This window comes from Chaetura pelagica, unplaced genomic scaffold, assembly GCF_000747805.2.
Source record: "Chaetura pelagica isolate M959 unplaced genomic scaffold, ChaPel_1.0 scaffold76, whole genome shotgun sequence".
Classification (NCBI taxonomy): Eukaryota; Metazoa; Chordata; class Aves; order Apodiformes; family Apodidae; genus Chaetura; species Chaetura pelagica.
Window position 1 is genome coordinate 5,555,398 of NW_009970723.1, and position 20,466 is coordinate 5,575,863.

Genomic DNA, 20,466 nt, shown 5'->3' on the forward strand with positions numbered 1-20,466 from the left:
CTGGCGCGCCGGATCCCCCCCCCCCGCCACGCTGACTGGAGAGTCCCGGTGGCCCTCAAATGCCTGCAGGGCCCGCTGCTTGACAGGTAACGCGGGGGGAGCGGCCCGGGGGAGGGGAGGTGATGGGGGCGGCGTGGCTATCGGGTGAGGGTGCCCCCATCGCCCCACCTGCCCCCCCGTGGTGAAGGACTGAACTGAACCTGCCTTTCCCTAAACCAGGAAGCGGGGGGTCACGCTCCCTCTTTTTATAGGGGCGCCCGGTGGGTGCGTCCCAGGCTCTGCCTGGGCTGCCTCGGCTGCTGGAGCGGAGACTGGGTGTCTTGTTGGGCAGGGCTGGTTTAAATGCAAGGGCGAAGGAGATCCCGCGAAGACTGTTTCAGCTTGATCCACGAGAAAGCACGTAGCAGCCCCGAGGCTTCCTCTGTTTCGATATTGAAAATGGGTGGTTTCGGTCTCAGTGGATGAGATAGGAAGCAGGGTGCCTCTTTTGAAGGGTTTTTTCTTCTGCTGTCTGCACTTTGGTTCTTCCTCAAGATGGGATTTGCACGGTTCAGCTTCTTCCTGGACCTGTTGATTTTCCATCGTTTTGCTTAAATATCAGTGGGACAGTGAAATGCAGTGATTGCTATAGGTGTTTTGCTTACCGAGACAAAATATAAGGAACATGTGACTGTCCTAGAAGAAACTTGTATGGGACAATGCATAATGGATTTATTAGATTATTTTTTTTCCTGATGTCTCACGGTACTGAGAGAAGGTAATTCAGAATAATAGGGTTGTAGACTCCCTCCTGCAACTGGTATTTTCCACTAGCTCTTCAACTTGCAGCAGGTGTGTTCCCCATTTTCCTGGGTGCCTCAAGTGACAGCGTGTTTATTGCGGGAGCTGTCACTCCATGTAAGTGGACACCAGGTAATAATTTTGCCTCCATCTCTTCCTCATTCACTTCCTACAGTGCCTGTTTTTCATTGTATCAGTGCACATTTGCCTCTTCTTAGGCTGTCTGAAGCCTGCTTGACTGTAAACCTGCCTTTTTTGTCTTATCTAGGTGTCTTTAATATTTACTGTCTTAGGTTTCTTTGATCTACTATTATGCATTTAGACAGAACAGTTTCACTTAAAATAACAAGGCTTATGTGATCCAATATGCTAGCATATAAGTAAATTGGTTTAAGCTACCTCACCTGTTATTCTCAAGTGTGTATACATAGGCCTTATCTGTGAAAGCTTGCCAGAATGAAAGGGAGTTTCAGTTATGTTTTTAAGCAGGAATTATTGTGTTCTCTGTTGGTTTGTTTTTTTCTTTAATTCAGATGTCTGCTTAAATCTCTGCTAGTTAGAAATACAGTGTTTATCCTCTCAGCTCAGTTGGGAGAAACCGATAAATATTCATTTAGCCTTGCAAGAATTTATATTAGTGTGACACCTAACCTGTGAAATTATGGTGGAGAGGAAGGCTGAGGTAATCAGAATAAATCAGCCACCTGCCATAGATCACGCAGAGCTTGGAAATGTTATCAGACGACAAAAGCTGTAAGAAATCTGTCACACAAAATTTTCTGCAGCAAGTGATTTGCCAGTTGTATAGTAGGCAACATAAAATGCAATGCTGTAAATGCTGTCAAGAAAAGGGAAGAGTTCATGGTGCAGTAAATTCCCCAACCAGGGAGCCTGCACTATGTGTCCCGAAACTTGGGATGGTGTGTGTGTGACCAGCCACAGAACAAAGCTGGTAGGGAAGCTATTGTGGGCTGGTACTAAAGTTAGGCATTACTCAGTGCCCTTCTGGTAGGGAGCAAACAAAGGTGAGATGACTTACAGACACACAGAGAATAGACCTTGATCTGTTGCAATTTGTTTCCCAGCTACAGCTGAATCCCATGCAGATGTACCTCACGGTCTGGGAAAACCGCTAGCTTTCTCAAATCTAGTCTTTTCTGGAGAGGAGGAAGGGAGTGAGTTGTGTCTTTTGTCCCATGCTTTCCTTGAATCATTTCCTAGAGTTTCCTATAATAGAATCCTTTTACCATCACATGGATAAGGATCAGCCGCTGCTCTTAGTTTCACATCCAGCGAAATTCAAACTTTTCCTGTCGTAAAAGCATCTTGCTTTAGTTCATCAGGCTTCCTCTTTTCCCTGTATATTCTGATGGGTTTTTCTTAGTGAGGGGTAGATATGCATCAATGAGTCCAGACTCTTTGGTGTGTACCAGCTCTCACCTGGGACCTGGACAGTGACAGTGACATGACACTGTGCTGAGCAATTGTCATGGGCACAGCCCTGGCTTTTGCACAGCCATGGCTCAGCACAGCTCTACGCTTCTGAATCAGACTGATTTGCATCCAGAAGATCAGTTTTAGACTTATGTGGGGAAGAAAAGAACAGTTTTCCACAGCTGTGAAAGTTCTGTATTTGGATATCCTACTCAAATGCCTGTACCCATACCAGTCATTACTATAAAATCCAAATCTTTTTGTTTTTCATAGGATTATCCTTCATGGCCCAAGTATCCTCACTGTAAACAAACCCATTTTTATCTACATTTGAGATACAAGCTATACAAACAAAATATTACTTTTAGGGATGGTAGCATATGCATTCTTAAATAAACCTTGAGCTTCTCAAATCCATATGCTGCATGGTCTGAATTTTTAGAGATGCATCAAATTCACATTTTTATGGAGGTCAGACTTAATGAGGCTGGTCCCTTCCTTCTTCCTGTGCAACCAGGGCATGTTTGTAGTTTGTTTGTTTTTTTTTTCCAGAGGGTGAGTGAAAGTAGGGGCCCAATTTGAAAGAACTATTTATGTGAAAACAAGACATGGTATGGTGTTCCTTTTCCTTCAGAAACAGAAGATGCATTTCTTTAACCCATATGATTTTAGTCCATATGAGTATCCACTAAATTTAAATGATTGTAGAACTGCCAGTATTCAATTCACCACTCTATAGAAGATTAATAATAAGCCTCAGTAAAAGCTCAGGGTTTGAAGATGGGCAGTAAAGTAGGATGAATTTAGCTGGTTATTACCATTATGGTTACACACAGGATGGTAAAAATTTGGAGTTCTGACTGTATCCTTATTTACTGGAAACACAGATGAAGTGTGTGACGGAAATAGATTTGTGTGGTACAACAAAACTGGGAAAGCTGTCTTGTATTTGCATCTGCAGATTCTCATTTGTCTTACAGTGTCTTGTTATCAAAACAGCATAGTAGGAAACAACTGGAGAGAGGTGGTAGTACCATGTATAGGTACATAATTTTTTTAAGAGATCATAATGAACAAACATTTGCTTTGTGTTTCCTAGCAGAGATACAGTAACATTTTTTTGGTTTCTTTTCTTTAAGCGACAGAAATCACCTTTTAAAAGAAGCAGAGATATTACACAAAGCCAGGTTTAGTTACATTCTGCCGATTTTGGGAATTTGCAACGAGCCTGAATTTCTGGGGATAGTAACAGAATACATGACAAATGGGTCATTAAACCAGCTTTTACATGGGGTAAGTATATTTACAGTCTTGAAATACAATCCCTGATTGTTTCAAATAGATTGTGATTTACATATTTAAGGAAAGTAGTAAAATATATTAATTAGAATATTTCAAATTAAAGGACAGTCAATATCTCTAGTAGTTTTTGGTGTTCATACAGATTTTCTGAATCCTAAAAAGACAACCAAACTCAGCAGGCTGTAGTCCTATTACATTTTTTCCTTTAGTGTTCTGACATATGACTGGCTTCATGTTGAATAATTGATACAGTTACTTTTAAGATCTGTTTTTCTCTAATTAGGAGCTGAAATACCTACTTCAGCCTGGGTTTCAGAATTATTTCCAATGTAAATATCACACAAAAATCAGCTTTTTTTTTGTCAATCTAGGTCTTTATTTTAAAAATTAAAGATTTTTACTTTAGCATCTAGAAGTCAAGTGTTGCTAATCTAGACAGATATGGTTATTTTTGCCAGATGTACCTCTCTGGAGTAAGTTCAGTGCTGAACTCTCAGCTGCTCCCATTAGCTTGAGCATCCAGTATTGCTACTGTAAAGCTACACAGCACCACAGTTCAATACGCAATCAATTGATCCTCAATCAATACATATCTCATGCCTTAGAGACCTCAGCTAAGGTATGCCATAAAGGCATTTGTGTCAATGTAACTTTCAAGATTACAGTTGAGTGTTAGTGCCCTTTTCTTGGTGTGTTAATATTTATAAGGCTACTATCTTGTGCTTGGTTTCACCACATCTTTTTCTTTTTTTTTTTTTTACCCCAATGTCAGTTAAAGATACGATTCTTGCCTTCCTTTGTGTAGTAATCATCTGTTGCTATTTTCTTATAGAAGTTCATCTGTAAATAGTTTTTCCATATGAATGAGTAATGTACTAACTGTCCTACATCATGTATAGCAGTCATTAACTATTACATGAATGCTAGGGAATGGAAATATAATACTGCATGATTAACGCTTATGTATTTGTTTTTACAGCTAACCAGTCTTAATGCTTAGCTACAATTTTTCAAGGAGCTCATGTAATGAATGCTTTTAAATATTACTGCTTGTCCAGGTCACTTTCTTCTTCCTATAAAAAGCCTTTGTGTTGTGCTCTTAGATCAGAACAGAGGATTACATTCTGGTTTTGTGGTTTTATCTTGGCAGAAAGATGTATATCCTGAAATACCCTGGTGCCTAAGATTCCGCATTCTTTATGAAATTGCTTTGGGAGTAAACTATTTGCACAACATGAATCCTCCGTTGTTGCACCATGACTTGAAAACCCAAAATATTTTGCTGGATGATGAGTTTCATGTCAAGGTACAGTTATTTAATTCTTACATTCTTCAGCATCCAGAATGAGTGAAAGTGTTCTAATTATCATAGGGGAGGAGTGAGGATGTGACCATACAGAGAGAACAGAATTGTTTGCCAGATGTTAGCTTCTATCCTTGCAGACAGAAGTTTTGAGTTTTTCTTTTGAAAACGCTGCTTTTCTCAAGTGTGGATTTCATCCACTTGAAAAGACCAGAAAGCCAGAATCAGGGCTGTTTCTGTTACAGCAGTAGCTGATACTCAATAGCAGTGACACTCTGGTATGGCAGCCTTCCAAGGGTAGCATGTCTGGCCCTTTCTGGAAGAAAATAGGAAGTGTTCCTGGCAGAGATGCTCAGAGAAATTAGTTCTGAGGACAGTAGGTCAAATTAAAATGTCATTACGCCATTTGATATCTGTCATGCAATATGTACATATCAGTTCTGTGGGTGTAGTATAAGAACATGTAACTGTGAAATCCTGAATATATTGGAAGATGGCTTTTGTAAAGCTCCTTAGAGCAAGCAAATCTACGTAGAGAAGTAACATTAGTTCAGAACTTCAGTTCTGCCTTTGAAAATATCACTGCCATTATGTTCAAAAGATACTGATAGTACTTCTGACAAAATGGTTAGGTGCTTCCATAATTGCTTTTTTTTTGTTTTAAAGATTCTGTCTTTAAAGGTGGTAGAATATACTGTTTAAGTAAATGAGAAGTAAGAGATATTTTGCACATAATTTTTACTTGAATGGTGAATGCTTCAGTTGTTACCATGAGATGAATATTTTTGAGTCCTCTGAGCAAAGATGCAGTGCTCATTTCTTCTTTTACCATTCTAAAGACATTTATCTTGGCAGCAAAGAGACTTGCACAGCTTTGTTTCCACTCACACCCTCGGCAGGTCATACTTCCTCCCACTCACTTGTGCTGGCATTACAAGCATCTCTTGAGCTTCCTGATAAACCTGATTACAGAACTGGTCCAAGTTATTTTTTTAATCTATTAGTTTTTTTAATCCCTTGCAGCACTGGTGTGGTCTGATGCTCTGCCTGACCACATCTAAACAGTTGTTTTGCTGGAGCGATTGAAGGGAAGAGGTTTACTCCTGCATACCTGCCTTCTGTAAGGCCTGAAAGATTGTTCTTATGGTTTTTAAGTGGGTTCTTTGGGGGTGAAGCAAAATTTGCTAAATTAGGACCACTGGCAGGAAGTGCAAGGAAGGTTATCATGCATGCCAAATAAAGAAGTATTATGTATGTATAAAAGTAAGACCATTTATAGAGTGCTTCTGACTGTCCTAGATCTACTGAATGTTCAGGATAACATGACCAGTTGCAGTGAGGAAGGCTCGGTGAGAGTGAATTGTAGAGTAAAAAAAAGTTATTTTCAGTGTGGATTTTGACTGTATGTTCTCTATAAAGCTTATTTCTGTTGTCGCATCTTTGTCGCATATTTTTACTGTTATGCAAGTGCTGGACAAGTCCAAAGCTCAGAGATGGCTACTTCACTTTCTCCCTTGTATGCTGGACACTCAGCAGCTCAGCCAGCAAGTATATTTGGCTGGCTCTTCATGTCCCCAGCTGGAACCTAATCTGACGTCTTGCTCTCTGGTTCATGGATGTCTAGGAATGTAAACAGAAGTCAATTACTTCTTTATATAGATTTACTGTAAGCTTCGTAGGAAGGGACAAGGCCCCAGAGTGCACAGTAAAGAAAATATTCAGCAACTTCTTCCAGCACAGAATTTCAGAATATCAAATTTATTAATTCAAGATTAGTATTTCATAGTTTTGGGAGTGAGGTGGAGTGCCCTAAATATTTTCTGTCATAGTAACTGTCTCAAGATATCTGCAGGCTAAATTATGTAGAGCTACTATGATTTGTATTAAATTTGTGTTTATCTCACAACCAGGGAGCTAGAAGCCCTCAATGGCTGTTTGTTTGTTTTTAACAAAGAAAGTGATTTTATTCATACAGAACAGACTGTCATAGCAGGTATTCTCCAGCTTAGAGTATATGATTCCTTCCTTAATAGAACAGCAGGATAGGACAGTGCTGTAGGGACAGCATGAGTCATGACCTGGGAGTGTTTTCTGAACTGGAGCTGGTGTTTCTTGTTGCTAGGACAACACTTGTCTGTTAGGTTGAGGACTTTAGTGACCCGTTTCTTAGGGCATATTTCAGGAATTTTTAATCACGGTCAGCAGATAAATCTAGTTTTTTTCTCTCTGAACAACTGATTTCTCCTTTCCAGATTGCAGATTTTGGCATGTCAAAATGGCGTGTTATATCCATGTCGCAATCACGAAGTGAAACCTCTTTACCAGAAGGAGGCACTATTATCTACATGCCACCTGAAGATTACAATCCCAGTCAGAAAACCCGTGCAAGTGTAAAACACGATATCTACAGGTAACGCATGTTGTTCTCACATGGGCTTTGCAATCTGAATTCAAATTTGATTTAATGAGCTTAGATTTTAACATAATGTCAGCAAATTTATTTATTTTTTTAAAAAGTTTTGCAAGTGTGTAAGCAAAATAAATCAGGGAGAATAGAGTTAAGTGATAGCTGGATTTGACCACCTGTTTCTTTAGGAAACACTGTGAGAAGTGTAAGCCTCAGAAATGAAACTAGAATTATAGAAATAGAGGAGTGTGGTTTCTGTAAATAAGTGTACATAGAGAGAAAAATCAGGGAGGGAAAAAACTGTTCATACCATTACCTCAATGCAGATATCCACATTGAACCTCCTATGCTCCAGTTTGCATCCATTACCCCTTGTCCTATCACTGTTCATCACTGAAAAAAGCTTAACTCCATCTTCCTGATGCTCACCCTTTACATATTTGTAAACATTGATGATGTCACCCCTCAGTCTCCTTTTCTCCAAGCTGAAGAGACCCAGCTCCCTCAGCCTTTCCTCATAAGGGAGATGTTCCACTCCCTTACTCATCTTTGTGGCTTTGCACTGGACTCTTTCAAGAACTTTTCAAGAAGAAAATATATTTTCAGAAAAGGGTTAGAAGAAAACAGGGAAATAGTATTCGAGGAAGCATTTAGAGAGATCTCCTTAAGGAATAACTTACTTCATGGAAGTTCAGGCAGATTTGTGTCAGTCAGTTCTGAGTAGTAGAAGCAATTGAGTAGGAAGTAATAGAGTGGTGGTGACCCATATAACAAAATGGCAATTGCTCTTAGGGTATTAAAATTACTCTTAGCTAATCTGAAAAGGCTTGGAAAGGTCAAAGATTACTTGAGCCATCGTGGAGGGAATTGTCATGTGTAAATGGAGATTGAGGAGGCCTGAACAAGCATTTCACTGTGATTAAAGTCCATCTCTCTGTTCCACTTTACCACCTTTACCTTCAGCTGCCTTTGATAGGGTTGTGTTTTGGCTGGAGATTATTCAGTCTCAGAGGGTCTTACTTCCAAGGAGACCACTGTTTATCTTAATTTAATCCCTGACCCTTACAGAGCACACAAAGTTCTTTGACATTCCTGTCAAAAGAACAGAGATGCTGACATGGCACAATTTGCCATGCCAAAAAAATCAGCTTGCTTTAATTTCTCAGGAGTGCATCAATACGAGGCTTTCTAACTGGGAGGACTGCTTTATTAAAACTTACTTGATTAAATTTTATCATTGGTTAATGTTAAAATGAGAATAGAATAAGTAGTTAGGAAAGCTCAATTTAAATTATTTATTTTAAGCCTCAGTTTTTTTATTCTTACTTTTTTATATTATTTCTAATGGGTAGCTGTTAGATGACTTAACGCTTTGAGGCAGTTAAATGTAACCTGTATGCAAAATGTGGTACTTCTTAGTGATACAGGGAAATACTGTCTTTGCAGAATTATTTGAGTAGTTGAGCAAACTTTTATTCTGACAAGTGTAATTCTTCTTTAGCAAAAAAGATAATTTTTTTCATAGTTTCATTTTTATTGCTTCAGTGGAAATTTTTTTGCAATATTTTGAAGTAGCATTTTTAAAACTTTTCAATCTATTTTAAAATTGATTTACTGAAAAAAGAAAGGAGTAGAAGTAATTTTACAAAGATATATTTGACATTGGAAATTAGGTTATCAAGCAGTGAAATATTTCTGCTTTCTCATTTTAGCTTTAGAATTACTAGGTTTATTCCTCACACCTAATTCCTGGTCTAAATAGGAAAAACAAATATGGGGGTTTTACATTCTTTTATTGTCTTTAATTTGCTTTGCCTGCATCAAATATTTTTGTGTAAGTTAAGAGAGTTATTAATTTAAATTAGATAATCTAATCCAATTTAAATTGCAAACTTGTTTAAAGTTACCTTTTTTAAAAGAATATATATTCTAATGATGGAAGAAATATACTAGCCTACTGAAGATGGAATAGACTTGTATTCACTGAGGTAATTCCCATTCATGCTGATCTGAACAGAAAAAAAAAAATCACAGGTTTGAGTAAGCAGATGTGTATTCAGTTTGCTGGGTGTAGTTCAGATTGGTCTTCCTGAGTCTCTTTTGTAAAGTGAATCTTGTGTGTGAAAGTGACATCTCTACCTATAAAGACTGCAGATGTTGAACGTATATATGTTTGGACGGGAAGCTGGAGTGTGCTTTCCAGGTGCAAGCCTGTATCTTACCTGACACTGTGTTGGGATAGAAGTGTAGGTGAACACTACTTCCCACGGGAATGTCAGAGGGTGTTGATCCAGACTGGGGAGATGCCAAAATGTTGCATTTAGGACGGAGCAGTTTGCATACTGAGGTTTAAACTGCGTGTACGTAATTCACAAAGTATTAGTGAAGAAGAGCTAATACAGATTTGGAAAATGAGTTTGTATGCCACGTCCCTTTTCTGTACTTGATATTGTTTACTATATCTAGTTGAAGTCACTGATTAAAATTCCTGCTAGTTTTTCTATATTCAGGTCATCATTATAGTTAGCCATGGTCAATCCCATGTGTGCATGTGGAGTCATTTTAGCAAAATGTTTTGATAAAAGGTAAAGCTGAGCACATTGTGCTATTAAGTGTTTGTAATCTAAAATAACATCTTCTGCACTTTTTATATTTTAAACAGTTATGCAATTATTATGTGGGAAGTGATGTCAAGGAAACGGCCATTTGAAGGTAAGGCCATGTCTTACTTTCATTTGTTTTTCCAGCCTTAAGTAAAGGCTAAACCTGAGACCTGGGTACCTGGGGACTTCATTTTAGGGGATAATTTTTAATGTTTAATTTGTAAGCTTGTGGAAGAACACTCTGAATTACTTTTCAAATTAGACTCCCATTCTCTATTGTTGGGTTGTGTTTTTTTTAAAAAAAATACAATATTGTTTGATAAATTAAAAATGCAACGTTTTGTAAAACAAGAAATATAACTTTATTTTGGTGAACTGTAAATATGTCTGCAAAAGAAATTATGCCTCCTATAGTAAGCCATTTATATTGCATATATTTCTAATGAATGCATGGTATCTATTTTGACAGAAGTTATAAACCCCTTGCAGATAATGTATAGTGTGTCACAAGGACAGCGACTAGACTTAAGTGAAGAAAGTTTATCAATGGACATTCCTCATCGGGTGCTCATTGTAAGATTGATAGCAAGTGGATGGGCACAAAACCCAGATGAAAGACCATCATTCTTGAGTGAGTTTACCTTATATAATGAGAAAAGATTTTTAAATGGATAGATTTCTGTTGAACATAGTACTGGTAGAGCAAGGTTATAGTCGCAAAAGGGAAATTTTAAAGATGTGCAGAGATAAATGTGCTCAGTCTTATTGCATATGACAAGGTGCTTGTCTGCTTCCACCATGTCTGTAAACAAACTTTTATGGACATAACTATGTGTGTGTCATAAAACCACGTTGTTAGTTGGAGTCTTTTGTATTTGCACTCTCTAATTTACCTGTAAAAAAAGACGAATATTTTGTTTAACTACTTGCACTTGGGGTTTTTTGTTTAATTTTTGAAGATAACTTTATTTTTTGTTAAGAAAGGGAGGGAAGTGAAGTGTATAATGAGTACTGTGGGATTTATGAGCAAACTTTAAAACATACCAAGAAATCATTGCATATCAGCTAAGCTATAGTGAATCTGCCTTATGTTTGCATCTCAGTATAAATCTTTTTCACTGAGGCTTTATCTTTGACTGTTCCATTTTTCACATCCTGCAGAAACTGGTTGAAAGTACACACTTAACTTTCTATCTTTTCTTTGTTCATTTTTTTTTCCAAATATAGATACCTTAAGTCTTTTTTAAAGTGGATTACAGAATTTTGACAATAAGGTTGAACTGTGAGCTTGTAGAGATTACAGTGGCATAGTGTGAGCTGGAAAAGTTTTGGTTTGATTTTTGCAAACCTGGGTTTGTCATGCTTAGCTGACAGATGTGGTGTATGTTGAGTCCATATTTATCCCCCATAACAATTTATCCCAAATATACTTAATTTTGTGGTCGCTTTTGGCTCTTGTTCAGCCATTATGTAAAGGTAGTTCCACCAAAAATGTCAGAAAGTGATTACCTATTTTCAACTGTGAAATTTGCTCTTGGGCATGTTGCTGTGGTCACATATATTGGTGTGGTGTGAAGCTAACAGGGGTTCCTGCAGCTGCCTTGCTGCAATTGTTCAATTTGCATGTCCTTTAAAAACTTCCTCCCTACTCCTTTAGAAAACAGGATCCTAATTCTGTAAGAAAAGCCCTGGAAGAGGCAAAAATGTAGAATAAGGGAGTTATTGAAAGGCTTAAACAATTCTGTATTATTATTTTCTCATTGGTTAGATTGAACATGCAAAGACTCAGACCTGAAATACTAGGGGGTTTTAGTTGGTTCTGCTGGTTTTTGTTTTTAGGTTTTGCTTTGGTTTTGGGTTTTTTTTGATGTTATGACTAGAGAGGTCTGCAACCTTAATGTTTCATTTGTAGCTTTAGTGAACAGAAGTTTGTGTAGTATTTTGAAAACTTTTGAGCTGGAAAGTGTTAGTGTGTTGCTGTTCAGATAGCTTAGAAAGAAATGTTCATAGCTTCATTTTCTTGCATCAGTTTGGCAAGGGAAAAAATGGAGACACATTCAAACATATACAGCATCTTTATGTTCAGATTACAGTCCAAAATTAATTGCATTTTTTTGAGGCATTATTATTTTTTTCATTAAGAACATATTGAAATGTCAGGTTATTTTGACATGAGTCTGGTTTATGTGATTGTAAATTGTGGAATTATTTGTTTTTTCAAAGCAAGGAAATACATCTATTTATATATTGCTTTTTTAATCAAAAAGAGCAGACACATGATGATATTTCCTTATGTATTTTTGTTATCCTGGGCCAGTTAACAACACCAAAATGGACACTGCATGGATAATTACCTGGGATATGTACTAAAGTGTGACCAAACTTGGGTTGTTATTAGTGCTGTGTCTGTAGTAAGATGATCTTTGAAGAAAATATGCATTGTTTTTTCCTCTACTTCACTATCAGAAAAGGAAAGAGGAAGTTGCAAAACTGTTGCAAGATTAAGGGAAGTAAAGATCACTGATTGGGAAATTACCATAACACAAGAGGGGTTGGAACAAAAACTTTTTGTTAATAAACTTTAAATAGAAAACTTCAGTCAACTTGTCTGTTCCCCTTATAAAGAAGGGAATCATTGTGTTTCTACGTGCACTTGGAATATGTACCTGCAGTTTAAGAATAATGAACAAAAATCAACAATGTTAGTATTTCAGTACAGAAAATGAAGTGCCAGACCTGGAAAAAAATTGTTTTAGCTAATGCGAGAAAATAAGAATCCCAGTATTGAATGCATGTCTTGCAGATGCTAGTGGAAAAAAATGTAATATGGGGGAGCTGTGGTAAAATTATAGTAACATCTAAAAATATGCTAATAAGGATTCAGTGTAATGGATTGCTAGTATGGTAAATTGATTTTGTCAAATGGATAGAGTCCATAGAAATGCAGTAGAATTGTGATAGGCCATCATCCTTTCCTGAAGTTCTGTTTTACTTGAGCACAGTTTCAAAGAGACATTTCTTTAATACAATCATCATAAAATTTGAAATATTTAGTTTTGTAAACCTTTCAGCTTCAGAAAGCAAGGAAACATAGCACAAGTTGTCACTTGCATACTGGATTGTCGTGTGTCTTCCTATCTGAGCAGATGATTTTAGTTTCTCTGACTTGCTGCCTTTGGTGAGCATGAGGACACTATCCTTTGCGTTCACTGGATGTGATAGGTCAGTGCCTTGACTATCACCATCTTCTCTGGCCCTGGTGCACAACACCTGTTCTGGATATTGCTGTAGTGGCAGGTTCTTTGTTTATTTTTATCATATAAATATTTACATAACTGCTGGAGTGGGAAGACACTGACCCACTCAGAGGTCTTGTGCTGTTTGGTCCTTTCTAGCAAGCCAAGTTTGGGTCTGTCCTGAAACATAGCAAAGCCACCACCAATCTTATCTGTTTCAGGAATGCAAGACTTGTGGTCTGGCACAGTCCTGGATCCCTTTTGATATAGAGTGCTAAGATGGCCAGATCAGGACAGGGTTTCTGTAGGTAGTGTGAAACAGTTAACAGGTGAAAGCAAAAAGCTTCTGTTTAGTAGCGTAAGTGGTTTGATCCAAATAGGCAGACAATTTACAATAAATGTAAGAAAGTAGCTTTGGCAAAAAAACCCCTTAATTCTCAGTTGAAATCATTCAGCAAAGTACTCTTTCTTTGTTTAGAATGTTTACTAGAGCTTGAGCCAGTCCTGCGAACATTTGATGAAATAGCTATGCTGGAAGCAGTAATTCTGTTAAAGAGATCAAAGGTAAGTGGCTTTAGTTTCTGTCATCAGCTGGTCAAATAAGTTGGTCAAATAAGTCGTTAACTTTTGTTTGCTAGAAGAAATGCAATCTCCTTTGTCAGTTATCTAACCTTGTATCTGGCTGAAGCATATCTTTGTACAGAGCTGTCGACTTATAGCAGAAATTTAACAACGGTAAATATGTCTCTTCCAGTCCCAATATGAATCACAGTGTATTTATAAGAGTGGGAAGAAAACAGATGTGAAGCAGATATCACTAAATATACCTCTGAATCCCCAGGAGGTAAATATTTTACATATTGCATTTGGTGTGTTGGCATCATTAAAGATCCTGAGAGCTTAAAGAAGGATTCAGTTAGTAAGGAAAAATGGTTCTGCAGTTTCCTTTCCCGTGCAGTCAGAAAAGGCATAAAATGCATTAGTTGAGTTGGGGTGTAACAAATGCATACTCACATAGGTGAAGATAGAAAAGGGTGGGTAAGCAGGAATAAGAAGGGCATGTTTGGTATGTGCTCTATATGTGTAATAGCCATCCCTTTCAGGAGGAATGCAGCACAGAATGTCTGCAACTTTTGAGTCTTTTGCTCCCTTACACTTCCATGGAGCTTGCTTATATAGAGTGATGTAGATTTGTGTTGGTTTTTTGCTTATCAATGCTGCTGCTTTTGATTCTTTCTAATAATTAAACTTGTAGACAAAGTTGCTGTCAGGTTTGGAAGAACACAAGTATTAGGATTACATAATTTCTTCTATTATGCTGTGTTTTAGTTGTGCTGTCTATTGAGCATTTAGATTGTAGGGGTAAGACAGTGATGGGAAAGTACTCTGTAAAAAACTGCAAGTCCGTATTAATTTAACACGCCTTTTCAATACGCAACTGGAATCATTTCAGGAAACATGTTCTGCCTCCATACAATGTGATGCACTTCCTCTTCGGAGCATCTCTCCAGATGTATCAACATTCAAGTCTGTTCCCAAGTGCAATATCCTCTCATCAGGTAGAGATACTCGTGACTTTGTGCAAATTTAAGTTGCAACTGTAGCTTTATACTTCCACTGTGACACTGCATAGTAGAAAGGTGGATCTCTATTTATGCCAAAAAGAGATGTGTTTTGTAAAATTAGTGCTCTGGGTAAAAAACTAGTGTTCTAACTCTGGTTTTCTATTCCTGTTGCTTGGGAAATCCTCATAGTTCACAGCTTCAGTTTTCCTGTTCAGTCATAAGTGCAAAGATAGCATTCACTTGTCCCTTCACGCTCTTGGCAGTTTAGTTAATAATTTTTAAACTACTTCTAAAGATTAAAAGTCTCAACATTTTGAGGCTCTTCTAAAGCTGAGTAAACTGAAGGTTTCTAATGCAGTCTAACCTCTTGATCATTATTAATTCAATAATAAAACTTTAATAGATTGCCTTGCAAAAGTACCTGCACAGATTTTTTTGTAGCTGTCACCTTTTCTAAATTAAAGTTGGCAGACTTCCAAGGCAAAACTCTATTGTGAGGTTTTGGGATGATGATGGGACCAGGTAAAATACCAGTACATTATGAAATTAAAACTGCATTTGATTTTCTTCACTTGAAAGAATGCAAACATATATTTCAAATGAAGGGAGCATCCGTTGGCTTTGTAGGGAGCAGTGATATGAAAGCAGAAAAGATGATTGACTCCACTGTTAAAAAGTTTTTTTTGACCAATACAGTCAGAACTTTGTCAGAAGCTAGCTCCTTCAGAGTTGCCAGCTGTCTTCTAACTTTCAGCCTCTTTAATTTTTCTTCCTTAGCCAACCTGTTCACGTGTTCTTGTTCTGGGCTTTTGCTTTATACTTAAATAGCTCATTTCCCTGTTTTCTCATTTTCACAGAATCATAGAATTACTTAGTTTGGAAAAGACCTTTAAGATCATGGAGTCCAACCATAAATGTAACACTGACGAGTTCACCACTAAACCATGTCCCTAAGCACCACATCTACACATCTTTTAAATGCCTCCAGGGGTGGTAACTCGACCACCTTGATTACCATTTAAGTGACAACTTGGAGCCATTTGCTTTTGTTCACTCATGTGGTACTTGGGAGAAAACACCAACAACCACCTCACTACTTTCAAGTAATTGTAGAGAGAGGAACAAGGTCTCCCCTCAGCCTCCTCTTCTCCAGGCTGAACAACCTCTTTTTGCTTCTGATACAGAGACTAATCCTTTAATATGCTTTGCTTTACTAGACAAATAGGGTATGCTGTTCTGAAGTTCATTTGTAAAATCAGCTTCTTCATTTGGCTGTTATCCTGCTAGTTCTCCCTGTGCATGTTCTAACTTAAATTGTTGAACTAAAGCTACCAGACATCTGTACTTAGTACTAAAAAAAATTGTGGCAAGTGTTTTCTGCTTTCTTGGAAGCCGTGTGCTGTTTTGACGGACTATCGTGAGCTTCCATTGGCATCCCACCAAATGTCACCATTGGTCTTCATGTTCTTTCCTACCATCTGAGTATTTCTTTCAGTCTTTCCACCCTTGTTACACTGTCAAACTTTATCAAAATAAATCAGTTCGCTTACATGCTGACTCCTAGCTACCTCCAAACACTTAGAGGAGATATTTTGTTTTTCCAGTCCCTGCAAAAATTTACTGTTAAACAGAGATATTATTTTAAGTTCATATCTACTGGAGTTATTCTGTCAGTGTTCTTCCAAAATAGAACAAGATTCCCAAACCCACAGTGAAGCCCTGGTAAAAGATAAGGGACATAAATGTATTCAGAACCTGAGTGTAAGGAATAATGTGTTCTATTTGAAGTGAATTCAGGTTGTTTATTACTTGCTTCATGGAATTGCTCTAAATAGTATCTTATGGCTGTATTTTATTTGAACACAGAAGTAATACAACTCACTCTTCTTTTGTTGTTTGTTTGGGTTTTTTTAAGATGGAGATTCTGAGGTTCTACACTCTCTCAGCAGTCAGAGCACAGATGAAAATACCTCTATAACTCAAAGTGCCAAACTTATTGTGCATCCATACAGTTCCTTTCCCTCATCTGACAAGTGTATTTCAGATGCCTCAAATTCTGCATCATACATGCTACGGTCATCACCAGTTCCTTCAGGTACAGCAAACACTGACTTAATTCCAAGACACATAATAAGTGTTCTAATATCTGATACATGTGTGTATGAAATGGAAACTGGAACTGTCTTTCATCTGTGAAATCAATACAAAGCATTCTACAAATTAAGAATGCAAGTAATTCTGGCTTTGTAGCCTAATATAACAAAGTAAGTAGAAGCAATGTAAAATGTGACCTGTAACTGCAGAACCTAGCTTTTTTAATCTCCTTTTAAGCAAATTTAATTCCTGCTGCCTTGGGTCTTCTTTATCCCATTCCCTTTGCTCATATTATTTCTCCTACTGCTCTAGCAGTGCTGCAATCCAACTGAACACAAAAAAGTTAGCTTGAGTTTAACTCATCTTGTTTCCTGTCTCTTGTCCCCACTTTTAAGCCTGTCATTCTTCCTCTTATTAATGGCAGGGCAAGGAAAGCAGAGGCTGTGTCAGCATCTCAATTTTAATGGTTTTCTTTGTTAGTTGAGAGCTCACTGCATGTTATTGCTGTGCATCAAATAACTGTTGAAAATGTGCAACAAGCAGAAAGAACCTTCAATGCATGATGATTCAGAGAGATATTTTCATATGGGGAACACAATAATATGCTGATTTATAAATATCTGCTGCATCATCACTCTTCTAGAAAAGTGAGAATTGTTCCCTTGTCACTTGACAGTGACATCAGCTGGAGGAAAGTACACGGGAAACTAAAGAGATGTTTTCATTAAACTTCAATAAAATTCCCCCTGGAAAGTGAATTTACTCTCTCTCTCTTTTTAGTATCAGGTCAGTTTGAACACTAAAACAAGTTGCCCACAGAGGCTGTAGAATCTCACCACTTGGAGATGCTGAAAACTCAGCTGGTCAAGGCCCTGCGCAACCTGAGTTATCCCTGGAGTTGGCCAAGCTCTGAGCAGGCCATTAGATCAGATTCCTTTCTTGAGGGTTCCTTCCAATATAAATTGTTCCATGGTTAATATAAAATACTCACCAAATCCAACAGATTGGAACACTGTAAATGAGGAATAAAATAGTGACATGTTAAAAGCATGTTTATTCATCTGGTGTATTTATGACTATTAAGTTTTAAACAGCTCTTTCTTAGCTTATCCTTTCTGCTGTGGCACTCTCTATTGACAGATAGTTAAAATATAAATTTATGGTTTTTTAATCCTCTCCAATCTCAGATTTTGCTTCGGAAACCATACAACAGAATGTAGCTCATCAATGGATACAAAGTAAAAGAGAAGAAATTATTGATCAGATGACTGAAGCATGTTTGAATCAGTCACTGGATGCTCTTCTATCAAGATTTTTACTCATGAAAGAAGACTATGAACTTATAAGCACCAAACCTACAAGGACATCAAAAGTCCGACAACTTCTTGATACCTCAGATAGCCAAGGAGAGGAATTTGCCAGAATTATAATACAGAAGTTGAAAGAGAACAAACAGCTAGGACTTCAACCCTACCCAGACATTGTATCTAATTCTCAAAGACTGCATCTTTAAATTAATTCTTTCTGTATGAAGCCAGGTGAATATTTCTTACGGCATGATTCTTGTTTCTATATAGTTGTTTTATATATGTACTGATTTGTCTTTACTGTGCCTTAGTAAAGTCTCAGGAATGACACTGAGTTCATCTAGACTGCATTTGGTGAGTTACAAGTTAATCAGTTGGAATCCAGTCATAAAGCCAAGCACTTGACACTTATTGACTCATTTCATACAAGTATTTTGTTTATACATGGCAAAGAAAAACATTAAATGTTCCCTGTTCCACATATTTTCTGTCTATACATATCCTTTCTTTCACCTCACAGGATTGAGACAAACTTTCTCAATTTGGAATATTGTTTTTTCTCTCTCCATCTGGTGTTTGCCGTAGAGGCAGAAAAAGCTCTAGATGCTCTATTTTGGGGCTTGTATGCTCTGTTTATAACAAATTTTCTCTTTTCAGCTGGTTATTCCTCCTGAGATACCTGAGAAGAGCAGTTTACATTGCATTCTTACAGGACCTTTTTTATGTGTTGTTTTTTCCATCTTGTTGCCAGGGCAGGTGCTTCAGACCACTGCATAAGATTTCAACTGGACATTAGGAATTTTTTTTTTCACAGAAAGAGTGGTTAGACACTGGAATAGGCTGCCCAGGGAGGTGGTTGAGTCACCATCCCTGGATGTGTTTAAGTGTCGTTTTGATTTGTTGTTGATGGATATGGTTTAGGGGAGAACTTTGTAGAGTAGGGATTATGGTTGGACTTGGTGATTCCAGGGGTCGTTTCCAACCTGAATAGTTCTATGATTCTGTGATTCTATGATAAGAAGAAAGTCAGTCCACAAAGGAGCCCAGGGGCAAGGAGGACATTGTGATTACTATCTTTGTTCTGCAAGAACTGATACCTTAGAAAGAGTGCAGCTATAGCCTTTTGCATTATTTGGTTACACCCCTTAAAATTCCTCTTGAAATCCTAGTATGATGAGATCCACCTACAGCTAATGGAAGGGAACCGTCAGGTTTTGCCTCTTTAACATTTCCTTAGTGAATGCCTCCCTTATCTTTGTCATTTGCCATAAATACTTGTCATGTCAAGTTGATGGATCGAGCTTCTAATTCACTTTTATGTTTAGTATTTGCATGATGAGCAGTAGTTGGGGTCTGTACAAAGATCAGACATGCACTGCCAGGTTGGAAGTGATGTGTGTGAGTCTCTCCTGCCATGACCTGCCTTAACCTTATTTGGACTACATCTCCACTATCCTTTTTGTGTCTGAAGGAGGGTGCTAACAGGTTGAGACACAAATGGGGCCATCTGACAGTAAAAGGTATATAGTATTTATTTTTTTACTTCATTTCAGAAAGCCTTAGTTATTTTACTTAGGTGGCTTCAAGCCCAGTAAAAAAATTATTCATTTTAATTTGTCAGAAAACAGCACAGGCAAGTGATTTTCACAGGCACTAATAAATAATGACAAATTCTGCCAATACTGTGTAGAATTTGGGAAAATCCAAACTTCTGGTACAAGAAAGCTGAAATATACCTATAAAGAGCAGATAAATGAGAAATCCTAAGTGATGGCTGATTGGAGACCAGTGGAGATTCGAGTTCTCCATTTCAAGGATTTACTTTCACTGTGGGCATTACGGGTTGCCAACAGCTTAGTATTTTCGATATCGGTCTTATTTTGTGACCCGAGTCACAAGAATACAATGTCTAATTTATTGGATAGAAAAGGGCGTTGTGAATTTTTTTTTAAGTGGGTTTTGGCGTAAACTGAGAATTTGATTTTTACCCTGCTTCTCTCTGAAGCCTGTAAAATTGAAACTTAATAGCTGAAACCAGAGCAATGGTGCAATGAATGGTTATGCTTTTTGTAGAGCAGACCTGAAGATGTCAAGCAGGGACAGGCTACGAGGAAAGCTGCCAGACTTGCCAGTGGGAGTTTGGTGCCAGAACTGTTTCACTGCACATCATATTTTAAGCTATGTTTGTTCATTATTACTAGTGCCTAAAGAAATACTTGTGTCATGCAAGGTAGGAAAATAATATTTCTCAGGTGTGTGTCCAAAATTCATCAGGTGTTAAGAGCTTTCCTGAAATGTGCCTTTAGTAACTAGAAAAAAAGAGGCTTCTTTATGGGTATCCTTTTGCCAGCTGGTATATTGTTATTGTAGTATGGTCTACGTGAGTTGCAAACTTTTGTAATTTTTATTTTCAATTAGTGCTAAGAAGTTAAAGG

The 20,466-nt window shown here is 37.6% G+C and overlaps 1 protein-coding gene across 1 annotated transcript; it reads left to right on the forward strand.

Moving 5' to 3' along the window:
* Positions 1–30: 30 nt before the first annotated feature.
* On the forward strand, positions 31–18,237 carry RIPK2 (receptor-interacting serine-threonine kinase 2). The gene is made up of 11 exons (XM_010006417.1): positions 31–86; positions 3,354–3,507; positions 4,667–4,822; positions 7,072–7,229; positions 9,889–9,938; positions 10,299–10,460; positions 13,544–13,629; positions 13,820–13,909; positions 14,519–14,624; positions 16,546–16,725; positions 17,912–18,237. Exons 2-11 carry the CDS (start codon positions 3,472–3,474, stop codon positions 18,235–18,237), a joined length of 1,350 nt encoding a protein of 449 aa, XP_010004719.1. The 5' UTR covers positions 31–86; positions 3,354–3,471.
* Positions 18,238–20,466: the final 2,229 nt, after the last annotated feature.

What these genes read in the sequence shown, in the direction of transcription:
- RIPK2 (XM_010006417.1), top strand. Translation starts at nt 3,472, where the DNA reads ATGACAAATGGGTCATTAAACCAGCTTTTACATGGG. An exon ending in TAAACCAGCTTTTACATGGG is followed by an intron (nt 3,508 to 4,666) that starts GTAAGTATATTT and finishes TTATCTTGGCAG; the next exon opens with AAAGATGTATATCCTGAAAT. An exon ending in AAGGAAACGGCCATTTGAAG is followed by an intron (nt 9,939 to 10,298) that starts GTAAGGCCATGT and finishes CTATTTTGACAG; the next exon opens with AAGTTATAAACCCCTTGCAG.